This window comes from Dermacentor albipictus, chromosome 1, assembly GCF_038994185.2.
Source record: "Dermacentor albipictus isolate Rhodes 1998 colony chromosome 1, USDA_Dalb.pri_finalv2, whole genome shotgun sequence".
Classification (NCBI taxonomy): Eukaryota; Metazoa; Arthropoda; class Arachnida; order Ixodida; family Ixodidae; genus Dermacentor; species Dermacentor albipictus.
The window spans coordinates 148,649,304-148,672,944 of NC_091821.1; the positions used below are offsets into that span (position 1 = coordinate 148,649,304).

The 23,641-nt window shown below is 44.3% G+C and overlaps 1 protein-coding gene across 19 annotated transcripts in view; it reads right to left on the bottom strand.

Annotated features, from left to right (window-relative positions):
- The window catches only part of LOC135903005 (zinc finger CCCH domain-containing protein 18-like), a 221,885-nt gene that overhangs the window by 86,595 nt on the left and 111,649 nt on the right, over positions 1-23,641 (bottom strand). For all 19 annotated transcript variants that reach the window (XM_065433352.1, XM_065433347.1, XM_065433357.2 and 16 more), the window contains 6 exons: positions 21,744-21,793; positions 17,801-17,950; positions 13,886-13,975; positions 13,732-13,800; positions 4,293-4,406; positions 3,126-3,401 (listed from right to left, as the gene is read on the bottom strand). In XM_065433352.1, coding sequence (XP_065289424.1) covers positions 3,126-3,401; positions 4,293-4,406; positions 13,732-13,800; positions 13,886-13,975; positions 17,801-17,950; positions 21,744-21,793 — 749 coding nt within the window. The remainder of the gene's footprint in view (positions 1-3,125; positions 3,402-4,292; positions 4,407-13,731; positions 13,801-13,885; positions 13,976-17,800; positions 17,951-21,743; positions 21,794-23,641) is intronic.

The following is a 23,641-nucleotide window of genomic DNA, read 5'->3' on the forward strand; positions in this document are numbered from 1 at the left end:
ATCAAGGAAGCGACTGCGGCTCGGCGATTTCCAGAATATTGACGCAGCAGTGCCGGCTCGGTTTAAAGACGTGAGAGCACAGAATGTGCACGTGTCAGGCCCAATGCTGCAGGAGAAGGTGCAGCAGTTCGCTGCAATTCTTGAGGTCACCGGCTTCGAAGCGTCTTCTGGCTGGCTCCACCATTTTCGCCAATGAAATGGCGTAACCTGGCAGTCTGTGTCTGGTGAGGAGAAGGCAGCAGATGAAGCAGCAGCAGCCACGTGGAGGGAGGAAAGCTTCCACGAAATGGTCAAGTCTTACGCAGCAGCTGATGCTTTTAATGCAGACAAGACGGCCGGCTTTTATCAGCTGCTCCCGGACAAGACAATGCATTTTAAAGGAGAACAGTGCAGAGGCGGCAAAAAGTCGAAGCTTTGCGTCACCGCGCTGTATTGCTGCAATGCAGATGGCATTGAAAAGTTGAAGCCTCTGGTGATCGGGAGGTTTTCGAAGCCACACTGCATGAAAAATGTAGTGTCGCTGCCGTGCCAGTATAGGGCGAATCAGCGTGCCTGGATGACCCGCGAGCTCTTTTCCGAGTGACTGCTGACGGTAAATGAGAAGATGAGGAAGGAGGGGCGGCGCATTTTGATGGTTGTGGACAATTGCTCGGCGCACATTGTCAACATACGGCTCACGAATGTGCGGCTCGAGTATCTGCCGCCGAACTGCACATCAGTACTTCAGCCACTGGACCAAGCAATAATAAGGAGCGTGAAGTCGCACTTCCGGAAGTGCCTTGTTCAGCGGCTGCTCATCAACCTGCGCCTGCAGCACTCGACAGCCATCAACGTCCGACAGGCTGCGGAAATGCTGACAGGCGCATGGTGGAGCGTCACGTCCACCACCATCCAAAACTGCTAGAAGAACGCCGGCCTGACGATCACAGATGGCCAACTACAAACTGATGAACCGGCAGCGGAGGACAGTTTGAGCGAGCTTTGGAGCGAGGTGGCCGAGCAGCTAGCCGTCGATCCTTCAGTCACATTTGACGACTATGTCCAGTGTGACGACGCGACGTGGACCTCAGCGGAGTTTACCACTGATGACATACTGCAAAGCGTCCAGGGCACGGCGACTCAAGATGAGGAATGCAGCGACGACACGGAAGATGACGTTACGGCAGCACCCGAAGACCGCAATGAGTCCGTGTCGGCCACAGATGCATTGGACTGCTTGCGAAAACTCCGCATATTTATAGCCAAAAGCGGCACAGCGACCGAAGGCGTGCATAAGAATGCGGACGGTCTGGAATCGTTCGTGCTGCAGAGTCTGTGCTGCACCCGTCAGAAGACGATCACGGACTATTTCAAATAAATGTGCCGTGTCTGACGATCACGTGTGCATTGTGTGAAAAATGAGTTCAAAGAGGTACCATTTCAAAGGTAGGACGTTTGCGTTACTGAAATGCTATTGTTATGGCTAATTTTTGGGCTTTGACTATAACGATCTTTCAGAATAACGAACATTTTCCCGCGGTCCCCTGAAGTTCGTTATACCGAGATTTCACTGTACGGCACGTTTCCGCTGAAGTTGGGCAAATATTTTAGCTGCGTTACAAGCATTGGCATATGAATAGGGTACACTTCTAACGTATCAGTGTAAACGTGGCCACTATCGTTGCTGCTCGTGATTTATTGCGGGCCCAAGAGTGCAGACGAGAGGAATCGAAAGGCGCCTTTTATGTTGTTGTTGTTGGCCAAAACCATTATGAAGCCTACAAATAATAAAGCCGAGGCAAGTTTGGTTGTAGCTTTTTTTTCATGGAAGTGCGGAAAGTGATGAAAGGAATAAATGGGGCATCTGCTTAAGAATGTTGGGTGCGTGCAGACCGCTTGATATGTCCTCCAGAGTCGTTCGCGTAGCATTTGACAGATGGTAAGCGCGATCATCATTAGCTAGACTTGGCACACGGCATATCGTTGCGACAAGTTCAGGGTGCAATCATTACATGGGGAATGAAAAAAAATTTAATTCTGACGACAAAATTCAGGGGTGTGATCATTACGCGAAAGTGATCATTATGCGAGTAAATACGGTATATATGCCTAAAAACATGTAGCATATAATGTACAGCTCCTGGGCACTTAGCTTGTATAAAATTCATGTTTTTGTATGAAGCCATCTTTTTAAAAAGAAATTCGAAACAGACCAATTTTTCATTATTTAGCAACTAAACAAGAATGAAGGGACGGCTAATAATCGTTGAATGCAATTTTATGTATAAGGCCTCTCTTTTGTTTCTTGAGAAAAGTAAGTGTTGATTTTTTATTAATGGAGTGCAGTTTTTGGCAACAATTTTTAAGGTGCATACTTTCGTGCTCTACATGGTAGTTCCAGTGGTGATTGAAACATTGCAAATTTTTTTAGGAATAAATTGCAGATGGTCGAATGCCAAGGTCGGTACAGTTGACCATGGAATGACCCCCCTTCTACAATACTGGTTTCCAAGTGCCCTTTTCCGTCAAATTGAAGGTGAACTCGAAAGAGTGTTGTTTCTTTGGGTAGTTTGAATCCCATAAACCAAACTTGTTCCGAGGACATTTAAAATAATTATTTGAGCAACCAACAATGCAGCTATTTGTGGGTGACATTATGAAGCTGCAAAGTAAGGTTGTTCTGTGCTTCACTATACATCGGCTGCAACAACAATCATGATAAATACCTTTCTTTCACTCCACGTGGCAGCACCACCATTGTACCGCATGTTTCCTGTAAGCTTTTTTTTCGAATTCCTTGTTTCGCTAGAAGCCACCATCATCACAAAATATATGCAGGCCAATGGCCCAACTGATGCCAACATGTGACGTATGTGCAAAAACATGCATTTGCGCTGTAAAGAAGGTCTCAAAAATGTGGCAAACATCTCCATTACATATAAAGCCCACATGAATTCTATTAGTAATTGAACCATGCCTCTGCTTTAGCCTTGGACAGCGCTTTTCCATGACCCTTTGTCCTCACAAAGAATTCAGCATGATCCAAAGGAACCTTTCCATGCACCCTCTAAGCAGCCCAATGCCACGAATAAATTTGGAACTCTTGACATAGAGCAACAAATGGTTTATCACAGTAAATAAAATACCTTGGTGGAGGGCTGGGTGCTTTCCTCCGGGACTTGCGGGGAGGACTTAGAGGAGTTGTATTAGGAGGAGGTGAGGGATTATACTGTTTTCGGCGGTCCAGCACAGGAGACCTTGCACCACTTGTGCCACCACTTGTGCCACCACTTGTGCCACCACTTGTGCCCCCACTTGTGCCACCACTTGTGCCACCACTTGTGCCACCACTTGTGCCACCCCCGGTTCCACCACTGGTTCCACCACTAGCACCACCGCCTCCCTGCTTACCCGGCACTTGGCTGCAGGCACAAACAAAATACCTATAATACTCCATGTTCAACAGCCACCCTGTGAAAATCTGAATTTGTCCTTTCAAGCTAACCTGTTATAAAGCTCGTATGAATGCCTATACAGACTTCCTGATATGAATGCACTATGTATGTCTAAATATTTTAATCAGCACACTATACTCACTGACAACTTTCGGCGGCTATGAAGGTAAAGCTACGGAGGAGAAGCATGCACAAGTAAGAGCGCTTCTGAAAAGAGTCCCATGTTTTCATCCACGTTAGTTTAAGGTGGGGAAGAGAAAACAGAAACACCTTATTAGCAACAGTTAAATAAGACAAAACACACCACTGAATGTACAAGTTTACTTATTTTGTGACTTTTCCCTTCCACGTCTGGGCAAACATGAAACCGCCGTGCATGGAAGCTGCATTGATTCACCGTCTGTTCCAAGCAAAGAAAAGCACTGTCAAACCTTTGCGGACTACTTGGTGCAGTAACACATATGCAGAAGCTCCGATCCTGTAGCTTTCCCTCCATGGCCAAAGAAAGTTGTCTGCGAGTATAATGCTTATTTCCTAAAATGGCTACGCCGCACCTCAAATTCTCAGCACTGGAAAAGAAGTTGCAGCCAACTAATAAAATCATGAGAAAGGATACCATTCGATGACCAAATAAACAGTAATTGAACAAGGGACATCTCAGGCTGGAGTCAATGATTTGACAAGGGACTAATTGCCACCTCACAATGCATTTGATTCTTCATCCCAGAAAGAACTATTGTAAAGCTACTAAATGCAAAGTCACAATGTACAATCAGAAGTGTCACTTCATGCTCCTGACTTTTGCAGTGCTACATGGAACTACAGTGAGAAGATGTGCATGAGTGAAGTTGGACCAACCTTGGAGGGCCATACATGGGTGGTCCCCTTGATGGGGGCTGATTGCCACGCGGTCTTCCAGCCGGTGCAGCAGCAGCAGCAGCTGCAGTAGCAGGTGACCGGGATCTGGAACGGCTGCACCATGAAGAAAGGTAACTGTGCAATGAAACAAACTGTTCTTTCTTTGAATCGCAGCAAGCAATGGTAAATGTAGGAATTATCACTATGACATTTCTGCTGGAGCGACATTTATTTGGCATGAGTACTCAGCATCAAGCCAGCAAAGCCATACACCCGATGATGATGATGATCCCATGGAACTGAAGATGAGGATCGATCAACGCAGGATGATGATAATATACACATGAAGACGTGCGTAATAAGCACCCACACTAATTCCCCTCCCCACATGGAAGCGGCCATCTTGGCCGCAGGTCAAGGCGTCGAAAAACGCCGCGTGAAGGGTTTCATGCATGAGACGTGAACAACCTCAGTGCTGCGACAACGGCGGTCTGTTGCACTGACAACAGGAGTCATGCGATAATCGATGAGTGATGTCTGCTCGATGATAGTTATGTATGGCCCAATAAATCGCAGTGGGAACTTATCACACAAACTAGCAGTGCAAAGGGGCATCTATGGGAGTACCTCGTCACCAGGTCGGAAGGACACAACGCGATGGAATGTGTCGTAAATGATCTTTCGGTATTGTTGTCTGGCCGTTGTGTTTACGCAAGCCCACTGGCGACACTGAGCGAGTCGTGAAACGAATTCTTCGCTAGACGATGTAGATGGGTTGCCAGGAGAACTAAGAAAGAAATCTGGAGAAAAGATGTAGGCGACCGTCCATAAACTAGGTAAAATGGCGAGTAGCTGGTGATGTGCAGAACGGCCGTGTTGTAGGCAAAAGTGATGAATGGTAGAAGCTTTTCCCAATTTTTGTGGTCAGGTTGAATATATAAGGCGATCACATTGCTCTGTCAAGCCGTTAGACTGTGGATGGTAGCTTGAAACTGTTTTATGGCTGGTACCAGAGGCAGGCAGAACTTCGTTTAAAAGTTGCGGGAGAAAGGCCTTTCCATGGCCGCTCAGCAGTACCCAAGGAGCACCATGGCGGAGAATGGTAGCTTGAAAGACGAAGTTGGCAACTTCCGAAGCCGAGCCAGTGACCACCGACAGCTCAGCATAGCGGATCAGGTGGTCGATGACGATCACTATCCAGCGATTGCAAGCCGGAGTAACAGGGAGGGGCCCATCAAGGTCGATACCAACACCCTGAATGGTGTGGTGGGACACAGAAAAGGCAGGAATTAACCGGCAAGAGCAGAGGTTGGGAGTATGCGACGCTGACACTGAGAACAAGAACCAATGTACCTTGCTACACTAGCAGAAAGGCCAGGCAAATAGTAACGGTGTCGAATGCGATCGTAGCTTTTATAGAAACTGAGATGGCCAGTCATCATGTCATCGTGGAATGCTTCAAGGACATGGGCTCGAAGAGAGCGTGGTAGAACAGGCTCCCAGCATTGACCGTCAGGGTAGTAAATGCGCCGATACAGCACGCAATTGTCTAGCTTGAATTGTGCGAGTTGCTGTCGAAGGCACGCGCTAGGTGGGCGAGACGTGTCAGAGAGATAGTTTATCATGCATCGACAATATGGGTCAGCCCATTGGCGAGATGCAAAAGTTAGATCTTCGTGCGGCGGTCTATTGAGGCTAGGGAGAAAACCGGCGTAAAAGTGACATCTGAAGAGCTGCTTTGCGATGCAGCTGCCGAGGTGTCGAGCGGGTGCGCAGGAAACAGACAACGAGAAAGAGTATGAGCATCTTGGTGTTTTTTGCCAGACATGAATAATGTCAGTCATACTCTTGCAGGCAGAGAATCCAGTCACCCAGGCATCCAGTCGAGTGCTTGAGCGTGGAGAGCCAGCATAAGGTGTGGTGGTCCACGACAATTGTAAAATGATGCCTGTGCAGATAGGGCCGAAACTTGTGTATGGACCAAACAGCCTGGCACTCCTGCTCAGTGATCGTATAGCTTTGTCGGCATCAGTGAGTACGTGGCTGGCGTATGCAACGACTTTCTCTCACAAAGAGCTGTCGCACTGTAGAAAAATGGCACCGATGCAGCAACCACTAGTGTCTGTATGCAAGAGAGTTGGTGCAGTCTCATCAAAACGGCAAAGCACAGGGTCAGACGTGAGGGTGTCCTTCAACAGGTTAAAGGCTGCTTCACATTCTTGAGACCAGAGGAAGGGTACACCGGAAGCAAGTAGCTTGTGTAGTGGCGCAGTGATGGAGGAAAAGTTCCGTTTAAAGTGACGGAAATAAGAAGCGAGAGCAAGGAAGCATCAAAGTCTTTAGGCCTTTCTGGGCGAGGGAAGCGAGGGACCGTAGCAATCTTGTCAGGGTCAGAACATATGCCATCCTTTCTCATGACATGCCCTAGGACCTTAAGAGATCTGCTGGTAAAACGAAATTTCTTCGTGTTGAGCTGAAGACCAGCGCCGCCAAGGCATGTTAGAACTTCATCCAAGCATTGCAGGTGTTGAGGAAATGTTGATGAAAATACGACAATATCATCCACGTAACAGAGGCAAGTTTTCCACTTCAGGCCACACAGCATGGTGTCAATCACGCGCTCAAAAGTTGCAGGTGCATTGCATAGCCTGAAGTGCATGATGTTAAATTCGTGAAGCCCATCGGGGGTAGCAAACACTGTTTTTACAGCGAAGCTATATACCTCTGCCCTCCAAAAAAATTTTTGTGTCTTTGTAAGCAAAAAACTCCCCATACGCAGGCCAATCCCGGAGATAGCGAAATGCCGGGCCAACCTGCGGCGGAGGTGAAGCATGTATTAAGCCCTCCCCATACGTGGGCCAATGCCGAAGATAGTGCAATGCCGGGCTGACCCGTGGCGGAGGTGAAGCAGGCATTGAGCATTTCCCATACGAATGCCGATCCCGAAGATAGCGCAATGCCGGGCCAACCTGCGATAGAGGTGAAGCAGGTGTTAAGCACTCCCCATACGTAGGCCGACCCCGAAGATAGTGCAATGCCGGGCTGACCCATGGCGGAGATGAAGCAGGCGTTAAGCATTCGCCACACGTGGGCCGATCCCGAAGATAGTGCAATGCCGGGCCAATCCGTGGCAAAGGTGAAGCAGGTGTTAAGCACTCCCCATACGTGGGCCAATCCTGAAGACAGTGCAATGCCGGGCCGACCCGTGGCAGAGGTGAAGCAGGTGTTAAGCACTCCCCATACGTGGGCCAATCCTGAAGACAGTGCAATGCCGGGCCGACCCGTGGCAGAGGTGAAGCAGGTGTTAAGCATTCCCCATACGTGGGTCGATCCCAAAGATAGTACGATGCCGGGCCGACCCGTGGCAGAGGTGAAGCAGGCGTTAAGCATTCTCCATACGTGAGCCGATCCCGAAGATGGTGCAATGCCGGGCCAACCGTGGTGGAGGCGCAGTTTGCCATTAAGGGGCCCACATACGCAGCTTCGCTGGTCATCCTTCATCACAGAGTGGAAGGGCACCGAGTTTTTTTTCTTTATCATCTTCGTGCATTGGAATTTGCCAAGAGCCAGAATGCAGATCGAGGCTTGAAAAGTATTCTGCGCCTTGTAGCAAATCAAGGGCATCATCAATGCGTGGCATAGGATATAGGTCCTTTCGAGTGATCTTATTGAGGGCCTGGTAATCGACGCAAAATCTCACCGAACCGTCTTTTTTTTTCCCTACCAAAACAACAGGAGATGACCAAGGGTTAGCTGAGGGTTGGATGACCTTCTGTTGTAGCACGTCTGCGACATTTTCTTCCATGATTTTCTGCTCGTCTAGAGACATGTGGTGCAGCGTCAGCGCACTACAGATGCGTCGTCTGTGTGAATGCGATGCGCTGCATTTGTGGTTTGTGGTTTGCATGTTTGTTCAACAAAGCAAGCAACTGCTGCATCCGTGAAGGTGGCAAGTCACAGCTGATGGCTGCAGTAAGGGCAGAGAGATAAGTAGTAGCACAAGAAGAAGGGTCTTTGGAGGACATAGATTTAAGGGGCACAATGCACACAGGCCCTGGGTTGGCCGTGCAAGCCACTGTGGTGCATAGTAAAAGGAGAATTTTCTCCGATGTTGCGTTCCTGGTGGTGACGAGCGCAGAGCCATTGCGAAATTGAACCACACCTGGTACAAAAGCGATGCCTTGGTGAAGGCAACAGGAAGAGGGCAAGACCAAGACGTCACCATGGTCAATATCGTTGGACAGAATGGCAACAATTCAGTGCTGACCGGGAGCTCCGCAGCGGTAAAACGCAATGGCATGCAAGTTTCTTCCTCAAGCAAGTAGTTGGTGTTCGTAAAAGATGCACAATGCGTTACCCACTACAAATGGCTGCGGAAGCAGAAGAAAGAAAATCCCACCCTCCCTAAAATAAGTTGTAGAGCGCACGGGGACAACACAGCTAAATGAATATGGCACAGGATATCATCGATTAGGACCACACTCGGCATCGAACCAGCAAAGGCACACACCCGATGACGATAATCACATGGAACTGAAGATGAGGATCGATAGACATAGGACGATGATAACATACAGATGAATAATCATCATCATCATCATCAGCCTGGTTACGCCCACTGCAGGGCAAAGGCCTCTCCAATACTTCGCCAACTACCCCGGTCATGTACTAATTGCGGCCGTGTTGTCCCTGGAAACTTCTTAATCTCATCCACCCACCTAACTTTCTGCCGCCCCCTGCTACGCTTCCCTTCCCTTGAAATCCAGTCCGTAACCCTTAATGACCATCGGTTATCTTCCCTCCTCATTACATGTCCTGCCCATGCCCATTTCCTTTTCTTGATTTCAACTAAGATGTCATTAACTCACATTTGCTCCCTCACCCAATCTGCTCAGATGAATACTATGAACGTAATAAATGCCCACATCACTTAGATTAAGCAATATGCTTCACCCCACAGTTTCTTGGGAAAGCGTCACACAAACAACTCAAATGTACTCCTGCCAGCTTAGTGCAGTGGTTGAAGGCCATATAATGATCGTGTTGCTGAAAGCTGCCAAAATGGCCCTTCCAATTCTGCACTTCTCTTGGAAATGCATGGGGGCCCTCCCCCTCTGTTATCCCATCAAGTGCTGAACGGACCGATTTCGGCAGCAAGATCATAATGCATGTGTACGCATGCATGAGTGGTACTTTGTACCATGAGACCGCCACATTAGGTTTCAATGATGTGGAGGGTGTCTAGCAAGTCCTCTTTTCAGAACTTCCCTATCTTTCTAGGTTTTCCACGACTTCCACAGTAAAAATTTCAAAACCATTCTTCTTAATAAAGTTTATTTTCTTCTTCTTTTCTAAAGAAACATCAGAAGAAACAAGTGTTTTTCAGAATATTTTTTTTCACAGTGTGTGTGTAATACACATACCAAGAGGCAATTAAGAATAAACGAAATTTTTGGGAAAGTTTGCAGCTTACGTCAGTAGCAGGAAAAGCTCTAAGCAAAAGCCTTTTCTTCAGCTTTGCACGTCAGTGTGATATCCCAAAAAGCAACAGCCATGGCAAATCCGAGTCAAGTACCTTATTTGCACGATTCTACCGCGTCCCTGATTGTAACGAGCAGTTATATTAACACCTAAATATCTAAAAAAAATAATAAGTTGGAGCAGATTCCACTGCACACATCAAGTAACGAAACCCGAGCCGACACGTACTGTGTTGAAACAATTTTACGGAGCGTACAAAAGCACACAGACATGCACACAGCTGAATCGTAGTGGCGAGTCACTATCAGAGTCCGACGGCCCCTCCTTTTAGCTGCCTACCAACCAGAAATTCATCTTCAGTTCTATCTAATGCATTAGAAATGCAACATGTACAGCAAAATGGAAAATGGCAAGCGGAAACCAAGGCATAAAGAAAACAATGTGCGTGCCATGGGAGGGTGGCTAGTTGTCTTGGATTGAGCTTTATTTTTTAGTGAGAATCGGTTTCGTTTTTGATTTTAAGGAATTAGTCACGATTGTAACGTACATGCAAATTTGTGCGCACTTTTCATTAAAAAAAAAAGATGTGCTTTAGAAATGTGCAAAGATGGTATACGACGTAGTAGTTCTGCGGAAACCTGCAAGATGGAGAGAAGTGATAAATAAAGGGAAAATCAGACATCCCCTCGTTCGTAGAAATTGCTACAAAGGAAACCCATACAGGTTCCTCGAAAGAAAAGCCTCAGAGTTGAAGAAAAATTCGTCCTGGTCCGGGACTCGAACTCGGGACCACCACCGTTCCGGGGCAGCCCGGAACGGTGGTGGTGGAACGGTGGTGGAAAGCACATACTTGAAAAAAAAAAAAAAGTTTCTACGAGAGCAAATCAGAAAGTCTTTGCCGCTATTTCTTTTAGTCAAATTAAGGCTGTAAATGTGAAGTCAACATATCCATTTTTAGGGGTGGACCTTCCTTGGACCGGCCAGACCTTATTGACCAATAGCTCCACAGCACAGCACTGCAGTCAGCTTTAGAAGACGCTAGTTGTGCTTCACATGTCCACAGCGTACGAGCAATGAAGTGTGATTAATTTTCTATGGAGCAAAGGACGAACACCCACCGAAATCAACAGGGAAATGCAGTCCATCTATGGGGAAAGGTGTCTCACTTTGAGAAGTGTGAGGTGGTGGTGTTGTGAGTTTGCAAAAGGCAATGAAGGCTTGCATGACAATGAGCGTTCGGTGAGGCCGCGTGCGTCGCTGACTGACAACACGGCACAGAGGCATCTGAAATTTAGCGCTGCAGTGGGACAAACATGAACCGGTGTGGGGACTATGTATGTGGAAAAATAGTGAAAGGTACGTAAAATAGTAAGTATATTTGTAATTACCTGTGTGTACCTTATTTTGGCTAATAAAATATAGGGGCAAAGTCTTCCCGATTCGCCCTCGTACATTAGGGTGCCAAACACATATAGAATAGGCATAATAAATGAAAAAAAAAAAGATTTTGCAAAACCTTTTGCAGCATTTCGTATAAACACGAAGTAGAAAACTGGACGTGGGATCCACCCCAAGCCACCTATGGCTTCGTTTGAAATTTTTCCAGACAGCTATCGTCATATGTGAACCATAGGTGTACATTTCATTTGCTTTACATCATGTGTGGGGCACCACTACACTGGAGATCTTGCGTTGGTCTGTCTCCACTGACTGTGCTTTTAAAAGAAGCGAGCTGTATGCCAAACTTCCTCTCGATTCTCTGTTCTTGCTCTAAACCTATAAATGACACTTGCTGCTCGTCATTCAGTATTGGATGAAGACATTTAGCCTTAAACTTTGGACTCAATACCAAAACTCAGAAAAAAAACAAAACAAAAAAACAGGGTATGTTGCCTGCAGGCCACACTCGTATATAAAGGGTTAATTTGGACTAACTTTGGAGTTAACAGAGTGATGTAAAAGAGGAAAATAGGTTCTAGTGGCTAACCGAAACAAAACGGCACAGTCCGTATCACCATAGTCATCAGGGGCCAGGAAAACTTCATGCCTTCATATTCCTGTGTTTATTGACATGCACGGCACTGCATTGGCTGAGTGCCTTCAGAACGGCGTGGTTGCCATATATGATTGTGTCGACAGTAACCCCACTTTTGCCTTCAGCGAATGTGCTGAGTAGTAGTTTCGTTTTGATACAGTGCAACGGAACCCCACTGATACATTCCTCGCTGTTGCATTTTTCCGGCTGCTACATCGTGTTTTCGTGGTCCCGACCTAAATCCCATTGACTCCTATGTATTATGTCCCTATTTGATACAGCGCCATTCTATAACGTTCTCGCATCTTACGTAGCATTTGAAAGTGGCCGCCATGTAGATATAACGGTGCAGGGAGAAAATGACTCTCGCATGTTGCAATAAGCGACAAATTTGTTGCAACAAGCAAGGAATTTGCTGCCACAACTACCACTTTTTTGCAAGAAGATACCAATTCGTTGCAACAAGCTACTCATTCGTTACAAGTTACCAATTCATTGCAACAGGCAATTGAACTTTGTAAGAAATGGGCAAAGTTGCACAAACCAGGCGCTGCACAAACATTGAGGGAAAGCACGCACAGAGTAGTTTGTGAAGCATCTGAAAAAGTGTGCACCAATTAAAACATGCGGGGAACTGCCAACACTGGGCCAATTCTAACAAGCACAGGGCTACATTTACTTAGGGCCTTTTGCATTTTGGAGTCTTTTTGAATTTCACAATTGCCTGTTCTCTTTAGTCAGCTTGGGCACAATAGAACCGTGTAATGTGATGGAAGCGTACACAAAATATTGTGGTAGGGGCCACTGTCACAGAACACCATACGTGTCCCTTTATTATACATGTGCGCACAAGCCATTCCTCGTCACACTATGAGCACCGAGACATCTAATAACTGCACAAGCAGCCACGTGGACTGCTTCTGACGTACTGTGGCGATGTGCGCTCTTCCTCAAGGTTATGTTTTCCCAGCTAGTACGTCCCCCTCCCCCTCCCCCGGTCCCAATAAAAACGTATCAACAGAGTTCAACTGTACAAGGTATGTGCAATGCACAATGAAAGGCATCGAGGATGAAGAACAATTTGCACCCTGCACGCTGGCATGAAATTCGCTGGCTACATCACAATGGGTGATCTGTCATCACAACTCATTGTGAAAAAATAATCATGATGTGCCAATTTTAGGGCAGAAATAACGAAAAGTTGGGCGCATAGAAATGCATGGGCACTGCCCAGGACATTGGACGGGATCGAATCAACCAAAAAAAAATCGAATTAACTGGAGTCGAATTAATGACTCTACTGTACAAGTAATTCTACTGGCTGATGCTATGCAGTTAGTTTGGAAGTTTGTGTGTGCATGACAAAACACTATTCCAATCACATCGCACATAAATTATATGATAAAGGTGCAGTGGAGCTCAATTTGGCTTTTTAAAGGTTGCCTTAAAGCAAGTGTAAGTGTGCATTGAGGCACCCTAATGCATCGTCCCAAGCCATTCTGGCTGCTTTTCATTTCCCTTTACCAAAGGGTCAGACATCATGCACCTCTCGTCTCATGTTTTCAATCCTTGCAGTGATCACGGCAGCATAGGTGTACATTAGTCTGGCTTATCACGTTGCTCTTTCTACCTTTGCGATTTTGAAATGTTCACCAGAAATTTCACTTAATGTAATGAATGCACTCCTGATATATAAATTAAATATTTCTGAAAAAAAAAATTTATGCTTATTTAGTGAGTAGATAAACAAAACACTTGTTGCGCATGCAATGCCTCTTGGTACTACTGCAGCCAGTACACTTGCATCTTGCAAGACGACACACACACCTGCTGCCGCTGCTGATATTAAAGTAGCCATAAATTTATCCAATGTACAAATCTCTCAACCCTTCCACTATAGACAGAACATAGTCATAAACATACCTGTCGTAACTGGAGTATGAGCTTCGAGAAGAAGAGCTGCGGGAATAACTGTAGGATGACCTTGATGACCTGAAGGTTACATATAAGCAAGATAAACAGTGTGCACGGATATCAAAAAGGTGCTATAGATGAAGAAGCAGTAGGAAGACCTTACCGGGATGAAAATGACCTTGAGGAACAGTTCGAAAAGGACCTCCGATTACGACCTCTGGATCTACTTCTGCGACCCTTGGGTGTCTTTGACCTGGCCAAGAGGGCAAATATGTATATTAATTTGCCATGGTGCATGAAGCAATAACAAAACTATGACAGATAAGTGCTTACAGACCTGCTAACCTCAGAATTTGAAAAATACTGCAGATGAGGCAAAGAAATAGTAAAATTTGGTCAACTCAATGCTATTCTACATTCAATACTATTCAACATGCTCACTGTTTATTAAAAAATTCCCAGGCTTTATTCAGTAGGGATGCTGCGGTCAGGCACTTGCTATATTGCCAAAGTTAGAATGATCTGCATCATGCATACAAAGATATTGATGAAGTTTACTCAAAATATTATGGGTGTACAAATATTAAAAAAGTGAATAGCAAATGGAATAGTTGCAATTAAAAATTCAAATATATTTTTAATAGATTTCAAATATTTCATGTCATCGACAAATATTTGTGCATGCTAAAACAAGAAATTGAAGCAAAAATGTATCTTTCATCATATCCACAGTGGACTAGAGCACGCTGAGTCGTTCAGGAAGCCTTACTTTTCTCACAAATCATAATCAATCGCAACAAATGTTTTTAGACATGACATTAAGCAGCAGGTATTGTTTGGTACTAATTTATACACACACTGGAAGTTTACCGACGAAGGGGGTGCTGGCCTGGGGTGTTTGTGCGCCTTCGTCTGCTGCACTTCAGTTTGGCAATCACGTCTAGTTCAGTGATTTACTTTTACCCACAATGGTGAATACATACCAGGTAACAAGAAACATTTGGAGCCCACTTCTCGCAATTAAAAAGTTTGCTCATATGCTCTAATGACATCGCACATGGATGCAACGTGGCAAAAGTAGTTATCTTGAATGGCTGTTGGGCAGCATTCAACGAAACAGCTGATGACATCAAGAGGTGTGCATGTTTGTAATGTACGTATGCTGCACTTCCAATCAGCATTTCAGCATCCAAGGACCTGCAGCTGACCACCTGGATACTGCAGCCTGGCATTGCAACATGTACAGTGCTCATGGAATGAAACACGTCAATTTAGGGCTAAGTAATGTGCATACTTTCATTTCAACCGGCTGCAGTTCGTCTCACATCGACGTAATTCTTGCGGATACACTTACGTCGGAGTCCTCGTCACCTTTGGTGACCAAATTCCTAGCCACATGACATGGTGCTCTCGCGTAATTTGCATATATGTAGGGTTCTACTAAATGCTCCGTGTCCTATTTCATTCCATGAGCACTGTAACTGACTGTTTTCAATAGCTGTGTGATGGTATTAAATAGAGTGAAATCTCGATAAACAGAAATCATTTAAATGGAACTGCCTCTTAAACAGAACACCATCCTCGTGGTTGGTTGGGTTTGTATTCATGGAATTGTATTCAGCTTTGTCTCTCAGTAAATGGAACTCCTGATAAACAGAACCAATTTCCTTGGTCCATTAAGGTTCCGTTTAAAGAATGTCCACTGTACAGTGAAATCCTGTAATTTGAAATTTCTTCATTCAAATTGATGGGTAATTCAAACTACTCTGCTGGCCCCAGCAATGTCTTATGTATTTGAACAGAGAAAAACTCAAGCGAACTCCAATTCCAGAAACCATGTGACAGTTATTTAGAACAAAATTTCTCACTCCTTTAGACCACTTTTTGACAAACCTGAACTAAAGACGAAGGGTCGACGTTTTGCCTGTGCGGTAAAAATGACGAGGAAAGAGGCAGTCAAGAACGAACAGGAGGAAGCAGAGTGGCATGCACCCTCTTTTCCCAACAGGCTTAAAAGACGCAGGAAGGAGCGAGCCCCCAGGGTGTGCTTGATCACAATAGTGAGTGTGCTTATACTTAAGACTAATAAGACTGACAAAATAAAAATGGGATAAGGCTTTTTCAATGCAAGCCCAGTGACAGTTTTGGTTTTGCACGATTGATATGGCGCTATATTTAAAGAGACTTTGCTTAGTTCAAACTACGTTTTATTTGAATAAATTACCAGACCCCCTTAGAGCCCAAATTAATGAGATTCTATTGCAGTTAATCGCTATTCATGAAACTTTTGCAGAGAGCAAGCCTTTCTACAATGCTGTTAGCTCTTTCATGTCCTATTCTCTAAGACTTGCCAGCAGGCTGCGGCGTGCCATGATTTAAATATGCTAATCCACATGCGAAGTGCTCTTGAGTGAAAAAAAAAAGTGCAACTTTAAAGCGACACTAAATGTGCTCAATGGAACCTGCCATGGCGACTCCATGGCTACAATGTCCTGCCATTAAGCACAACGTTTCAAGTTCAATCTCAAGGCACAATGGCTGCATTTGGATCACAGTGAAATGGAAAAACACGAATGTGTTGAGGTTTGGGTGAGGTGAATTGGCGAAGTGCCCCAGGTAGCAAAATTTACTTGTAGCATCTGGTATCACTAGGGTGTCTCTCATAGCCCCTATGTACCTTTGGGACTCACCAATTAACAAAAATGAAATTCTAGGTGAAGCTAAAGTAATCAACAATTGTTCTAAGGTGCCAAAAGTGCCACATTTGCTAATGAGAGAGCCATCATGAGAAAAAGGCATTAACATACAGTAGGTCTGGTGCTGGCACTGTAAATACGAATCTAGCTCCTCTCACAGAACATGACTAGCCTACAATTAATAAATTGTAGTCAATCAATGCACAAAAAAATTATTTGGTTGTATTCAAACATGAACAAAAGTACAGTTTGGCCTATTTTATTAAATTTTCTTATAGAACTCCATAGTGCTACCTATCTAACGAAAGACCTTTATGATAGCATGGTGTCCTTTCTGCAAGGGTCTCAAATCAAGGTAGGCAGTAGTGCCTAGCAACGCATGACCTATCAAATAACTGGATCGCAAGCTCGGCTATGTATGATCCATTTGTAGTCTGTGATTTGAATGTAGTGGCACAATTCTTAGAGACTTCCTCTGCAGCTAACTCATATTGAAGAGCAAACAAAGTGAGGCTTCCATACGATCAACTTAACAATCAACATTGATTCAGTGTTTTATTTGGCACCCCTTTAAATTTCTGCTATTAAGAAATGCTGGGAATCAACGGCAACACTTATGTCATCATGTATATGCATTGCATAGTGAAAAAACTATAGCACTTTTGAGCAGTAACGGTGTGATTAACAAAGTGGTTCAAATAGCAAGCATCTTTTTAAGGTACTTGATAGTTCTATTATATATGCACATTATCAGTAAGAAACCATTCTTTGAAATATTTATGATACAATAACACACATTTATGCAACTACCAGAAGTAACATATGATTGGGCACAGGGTGTACACAAGCAGAACTGTAGCAACATAGCAATGGAAATGGGACTGTTGAATAGCAACTGTAAAACAGAGCTTGAGCTGAGGCTCCCCCCTTGTGACTTCTGCTAAGCAACAGCAACATAATGCAAATGAGACTGTTGAATAGCAACTGTGAAATGGATCTTGACCTGAGGTTCCCTTTGTCACTTTTACTAAGCAATAGCAACATAGTGCAAATGAGTTGGACTGTTGAATAGCAACTGTAAAATGTTTCTTAAGCTGAGGCTCCCCCCTCGTCACTTTTACTAGGCAATAGTAACATAATGTAAATGGGGCTGTTGAACAGCAACTGTAAAATGGAGCTTGAGCTGAGGCTCCTTCCTTGTCACTTTTACTCAGTGTCACTTCAGCAAATCCTGCACAAACTCTTTACACAATCACTGAAAAGCAGCACTAAAAGAGCTTCACATCTTGTGCCATCTTCTAGCAGTGCTTTTTGGTGACCACGAACAAACTAGTCCACCAGTCTATTCTTTACACAAGTTTAGACAAAGGGCAGCCACTGACCTCCTCCAGGGATCCCGCCACTCATCAGGTCGTGAACGACTGACAGGTGGAGGTGGGGCTTCTTGAAAGCGCTCCTCCCGCCAACGTGGTTCCCTTTCGGAGCCACCTCCGTGTGGTCTGTCGGGTCGAGTGCCATGTGAATAGCTACCTCTGGCAAGGGAGACGTGTAACAATGCATTAGGCTGTGCAACTTGAAAGGGATGCACAAAACAATTTCAAGTCTCACTTTCTAGGCATCGAATTACATTTTGCTGCTAATAATAGACCACAATGCCAAATTCTCAGTTGCATGCCAGATCTTTATAAACAAGCTTTCTCTCGTGTATAGCTGTGATAACCTGAGGGCAAGGGATAAACCTAATGCCACAACAGAGTGCGAAAGACACTAGAGGCGACCTGTCTGGCATTGGAAGCACAAAAACTTGTTCTATACTGTTGTTTAAATCCTTTGACTGACAGATTTCTTTTGCATGCTATTTCAGTGGACTACACAGAAACTGTTTCTTCGTTAGTTTTCTCCCAACGCTTAATTCATAAACAGTTTACAAATCCCTTTATCTGCCAAAGTGCAGAAAGACCTGCTACACTCGTTTGCCATGGCTTTCCTGCCGAGACAGAGCAACAAAGCACAGAGACATTAGCTCCACCTACTATTAAAAAATTCACCTTGTAAGTTTTAGGCACTTTTACAATCTTTGTACAGATTATACAACAGGTACAAGATGTTAATTTTTGCACGAGTTGCATCTTGAGAGGCGGGGAATGCTTTGAAAAGACAAAATGAGTATACGTGGAAGTAGCATTGAAGAGGCCCTGAACCCAAAACACATTGGTTTCGTTTTCTGCCATTATCAGGAAGCGAGCGTTGGCCGGCATAGGCAGTTTCATGGTCTTCGCTTGCTGTGTGCTTGCCCGCTGCAATATTTCATGACCTGTACCGTTCGTGCATCGTACTATGGTGCACGAATACTTCAAGAACAAGCCCTTCTTTTATTTCACACTTCTTTTATTTCGAACAAATTTTCGGGCCCATTCAAGTTTGAATTAACGGGATTCAACTGTGGCAGTACCTAGAGTAATTGCTTCCGAACACTGTCCCCGTGTGCTTGATATCTGTGGCCAATGACTTGCAAATGGCAATGATGACGTGTCGCTTTCATTATGAAAGCTCATTAAAAAAAAGAATTCCAGTTAATGAAGGTAAATTCTGCCCACCTCTTTTTTTGTTTGTTTTTACTGCAAAGAGGAAATGATGAAGCTAATTAGGGCCCAGGATCAGACCTCTCAAATCCTGGCAGTCCAGAGGGCTCGCGAGAGGGCCGTCAGGTTTCACCTGATCGTCCTCGAGTGGGAATAGCCAGGTGACGTGGAGTTCGCTTACGTCTATAGTGGACCAAATAAAGTTGTTTCACTCACTCACTCCCTCCCTCACGGCAAATAAGAGGGGCTTAATAAGGGGAAAATCAGACATCCACCCGTTCATAGCAATCGCTATGAACAGGTGGATGCCCATTTCTTTGCTTCGTGTTGTTGACAAAGTCGACTTCGCCCTGCCATCTGATAGCCACGGTTAGCTCAGATGGTAGAGCGGCTGCCCCGGAAAGGCGGTGGTCCTGGGTTCGAGTCCTGGACCGGGACAAATTTTTCTTCAACTGTGTGGCTTTTCTTTTGAGGAACCCGTATGGGTTTCCTTTGTAGCATTTGCTACGGACAGATGGATGTCTGATTTTCCCCTTATAAATTACTTCTCTCCACCTTGCGGGTTTCTGCAGAACTATTACGTCGAATAAGAGGGGCATGCTATACAAATATTTTTTTAATGAATTGCCGGCATGTTACATGGTTGTCGCATGGTCCACTTTCGATCATGATAAAATTTTTTGATTGCAATTAGTTGCTTTCTGCAACTTGAGCAAAGGCTCCTTTTGTTCAAGCCTCAGGAGGGAACCAATCGCAGTTGACACCTTCGACCTGGATCAAGTTGGGCAGCAATCGAAAGAACTTTTTGTTTATTACTTGTAATAGAGGTTTCAAATTTCAGCCAATTATAGTTTTCAATGCAGATTTTAAATATGTCATTACTTTTTGTGTAGCTATTATAGTTTTTCAGTTATGGGGTGATGCACAATGGCAAAATATAGTAATTTTTATGGGCACTTTTTTGTGTACTAAATTTTCAGAGAAAGCATCGTGCCATAGCTTGTTTAGCTCTTTGTAGATCACAAAGTGCCGGTATCTAGCCAAACAGCATGTACAATTACTGGAAGTACGCAAAAACATTGAGCATTTCAACAAATTTTTTTTCTCGATTCCCTGAAATATAACCTTGCGTACTTTCGCAACTACTTCTAGGAGATATTGCAATTTCAATAAGGTACAGCACTGTACATATCTTCAAGAGTATGAATGCCAAATCTCATTAGTATAAGACAATTATAAATGTAGGTTAGTTTCATGTGACTGAAAAAAATTAGTTGAAGTGTCTCAGTTTTTTTTTTTTCATAGTTTCAGTAATTATAGATGCTGTTTGAATAGATGGCGGCACTTAACAAAGAGTTAAAAAAGGTAGAGCACAAAGCTTTTTGCGAAAACTTATTGCACAATAAAGCGCACACAAAATTGCTCTATTTTGCCACTGTGTAGGACAAGCAGCTACTCAGAAACTAATGACATATGTGAAATCTGCTTGTAATGCTCTATAAGTGGGTGGATTTTCAAATCGCTAGTACAGATATTTTAAAAATCTTTTTCGAGGAGCGTCTTTCCTTAATTCAATTCCTGTTAATTCAATTTTTCGGCTCTTCAATCGCAGCCAAAGGTTCTGGTCGGCGCCCATGCATTTTTATGGGTGCAAGCTTCCGTTATTTCAATCATAAAATTGGCCTTTGCCAGATAATTTCAATTTGACCAGTCAGCACGCTTGTACCGGACCCCAATGGTTACCCCAATAGCGACCCCTTTGGTGGCAGCGTCTGTTTTGGCAGAGTTAGAGGAGAGTGAATGCATTGACCCCACATCATTTCTAGTAAAAAATGCCAATTTTCGGCTTGCCCTTGTGTGGCTTACAATGTTTGATTATGGTGTTTACCCGATTCTAACAAGTTTTTTTCTTCTTTATTTTTAAAAGAAGATTGGGCCGAAAATTGCCTGCATGATCCAGATGGACTGCATGGTGCAGAACCGCCTTCCCAACGTTCCCATGCTTTGTGGCCAAGTGTACTGTGGCAAAGCTGACTTTTAAAAAGAAATGTGTGGCGAAGCTGCCTTGAGAAAATTGGCTGCTGTTGTGCAATAATTGTTCTTGCTAAAATATCGGGTACGTGTTACATTTCTACTTTCTTTAGAAGCTTTACTGCCATTTGTACGTTAGTTTGCTACTTAGGACACACCGAAAAAGGGCGCACATTTGATGTGAGAGCAAATCGCTAAAATGTTCGAATCAGGCAAATACTGCCAAATTAATCAGTGGTACGTTTTGGCGTTTTTTCTGCACCTGGATCATCAACCCACTGGATAATTCAATCAATTTCGTCGATTCTGTCAGAGTCGAAATAATCTAAGTCGACTGTATCACACTCAGGTGCACTTTATTTTCTAACTTTGGGCCAGCAAAAATTGGGTGCATTAGAATTGTATAAACATTGTAATTATCAAAAAAGTTATTTGTGAATTTTATGTTTATTTGTTGATTATGCATTTTGCTTTGTCATGCAGGTAACGCCTACTGTGTCCCGTAGTGTTATTTACGCTATCTGCCACAGGTAATCAAAACAAATTCTGCATGTGAAAGAAAAGAGCACGAAAAAGATAAACACCGTATGTGCATGTGTGAGTGCATGCATATATAGGAAGCTTTGCTACACTGAACGCTGCTAGAAAAAAAAAATTTCATACAATTCAACAGTTTGCAATGAACAGTGACTACTGAGGCAGAAATGCTTACTTTTCTCGATCATAACTCCGGCCAGGCCTCCGGTCCTTTTCTCTTCGATCCTGCAAAATTAAAAAAGGAGTTTAAAGAGGACTATCATGAGATGCCAACAGCCATTACAATGAAAAGCATACGGAAAATATATGTTTCGATTGTACAGCATCAGCCTTGTGTTCGAAATCAAGTCACATTTATCTCAAAGAAAGGCCACAGTATACTTGAAAATTTACTCACAGGCTTTCATGAAGGCATTGGGTAAGGGAGGATCACGGTTACATGAACATAAAAGAAGCATTATTCAAAACAGCATTGTGAAAATGCACAACTCCACGCATATTGCTGTCTAGTGCGATTATTGGAAACTGGAGATGATCACAAAAACAATGAAAAGGCAGGGAGTCAAAAAAAAAGAAAAAGATTTATAATAATGGTACAAGCTCAGCTTCTTGGCAGGAAATTCCATGGTACAAACACACTAGTGGTACGCAACCTTGCTTCCCACCATTCTCCTGCGTAACAGCAAGGTTTTCTTCTCGGTAAGAAAATGGGTAGAAGTAATATTTCCGCTGTTGTGGCAAGAAAGGAAGGAAAAAGTGGAGAAGGCAGGGAGGTTAACCAGTTTAACTTAACTGGTTTGCTACCCTACACATGGAAGAGGGATGGGAGGATAAAAGATGGGGAGGAGAGAGAGAGAGAGAGAGAGAGAGAGAGAGAGAGAGAGAGAGAGAGAGAGAGAGAGAGAGAGAGAGAGAGCACATAACACAGCACACATTGTGACTAGCTTCCTGCTGAGCCAGCAGGCCCAAGTGTGTTGTCGCTGCTGCCAACACAAACATCGGCTACAAATTGTTTTGCACACAAAACGGTGGTTGACAGAATAAAGTGGCCTTTATTATATCTTTTGCGAGAAGCAGAAACCATTGTCAAACCTCTAGCATGAACAGGAATTGCGATACGAGACAAGATCGACTTGGAGCCTGCGTCCAACTGCCGCTGCAGTAAGAGTAGAACCTCAGTGATACGATAACACCAGATATGCATTTCGGAATGATACAAATTTTTGAATAGTCTCAGCCGAAGTGCATTAGGTTACAATTTCTTAAATTTCTGATGTTCTGAACCACTTTTTGTGCTGCGGAGTATGATTCGAGCAGCCAAGCCGCCACATGCCAATCACATTGCTGTTGCTCGGGCAACCTACATCACTCCGCCTTGACTTCACGTGCGTTACGCGCGTGGTGATGTGAGATCTCAAAATCTCTTCAACGAAGGTTCAAGAGAAATGTCATTACCCAAAAACATCTAAAATTAAATTCTGTGGTTTTGCGTACCAGAACCACAATCTGATGAGGTACGTCGTAGTGGGGGATTTCAGATTCATTCTGACCACCTGCGGTTCCTTAATGTGCAGCTAAATAAAGTGCACGAGAATTTCGGCATTTTGCCCCCATCGAAACGTAGCCACCACAGCCAGAATCAAACCGTGACCTCGAGCTAGATTACTACCCAAAGGTTTCCATACTTCGTGTGTAGCTGCTATATCACCAAAAAGTAAAATGAATTGAATGTGTGATGCTTAGTGGCGCAAGGGCCAAGTATGGCCAAAGAGTGCCATGCCAGTGTTAATGAGCTTGCAGTGGGCTGACGAGTTCTGAGAAGTTGATGTGGCGTGGCTGTAAACGGGCCTAAAATAGTGGCTGTAAATTGCGTAAAATCTATGTGTACTGAGCGCCGCAAGTGCCGCCGTTCTGAGGGTGCCGCCGCGAATGGGACATCGGCGCTTCCATCAACTACCGTAAAAACCGGAATATAGGTCGAACTTTTTTTTTCAAAAAACCATCGCAAAAAGTCGACCCTCGACTTAGATACCGGACATTGGCGGAAAAACTATGGAAGTCTTGCAACAATGG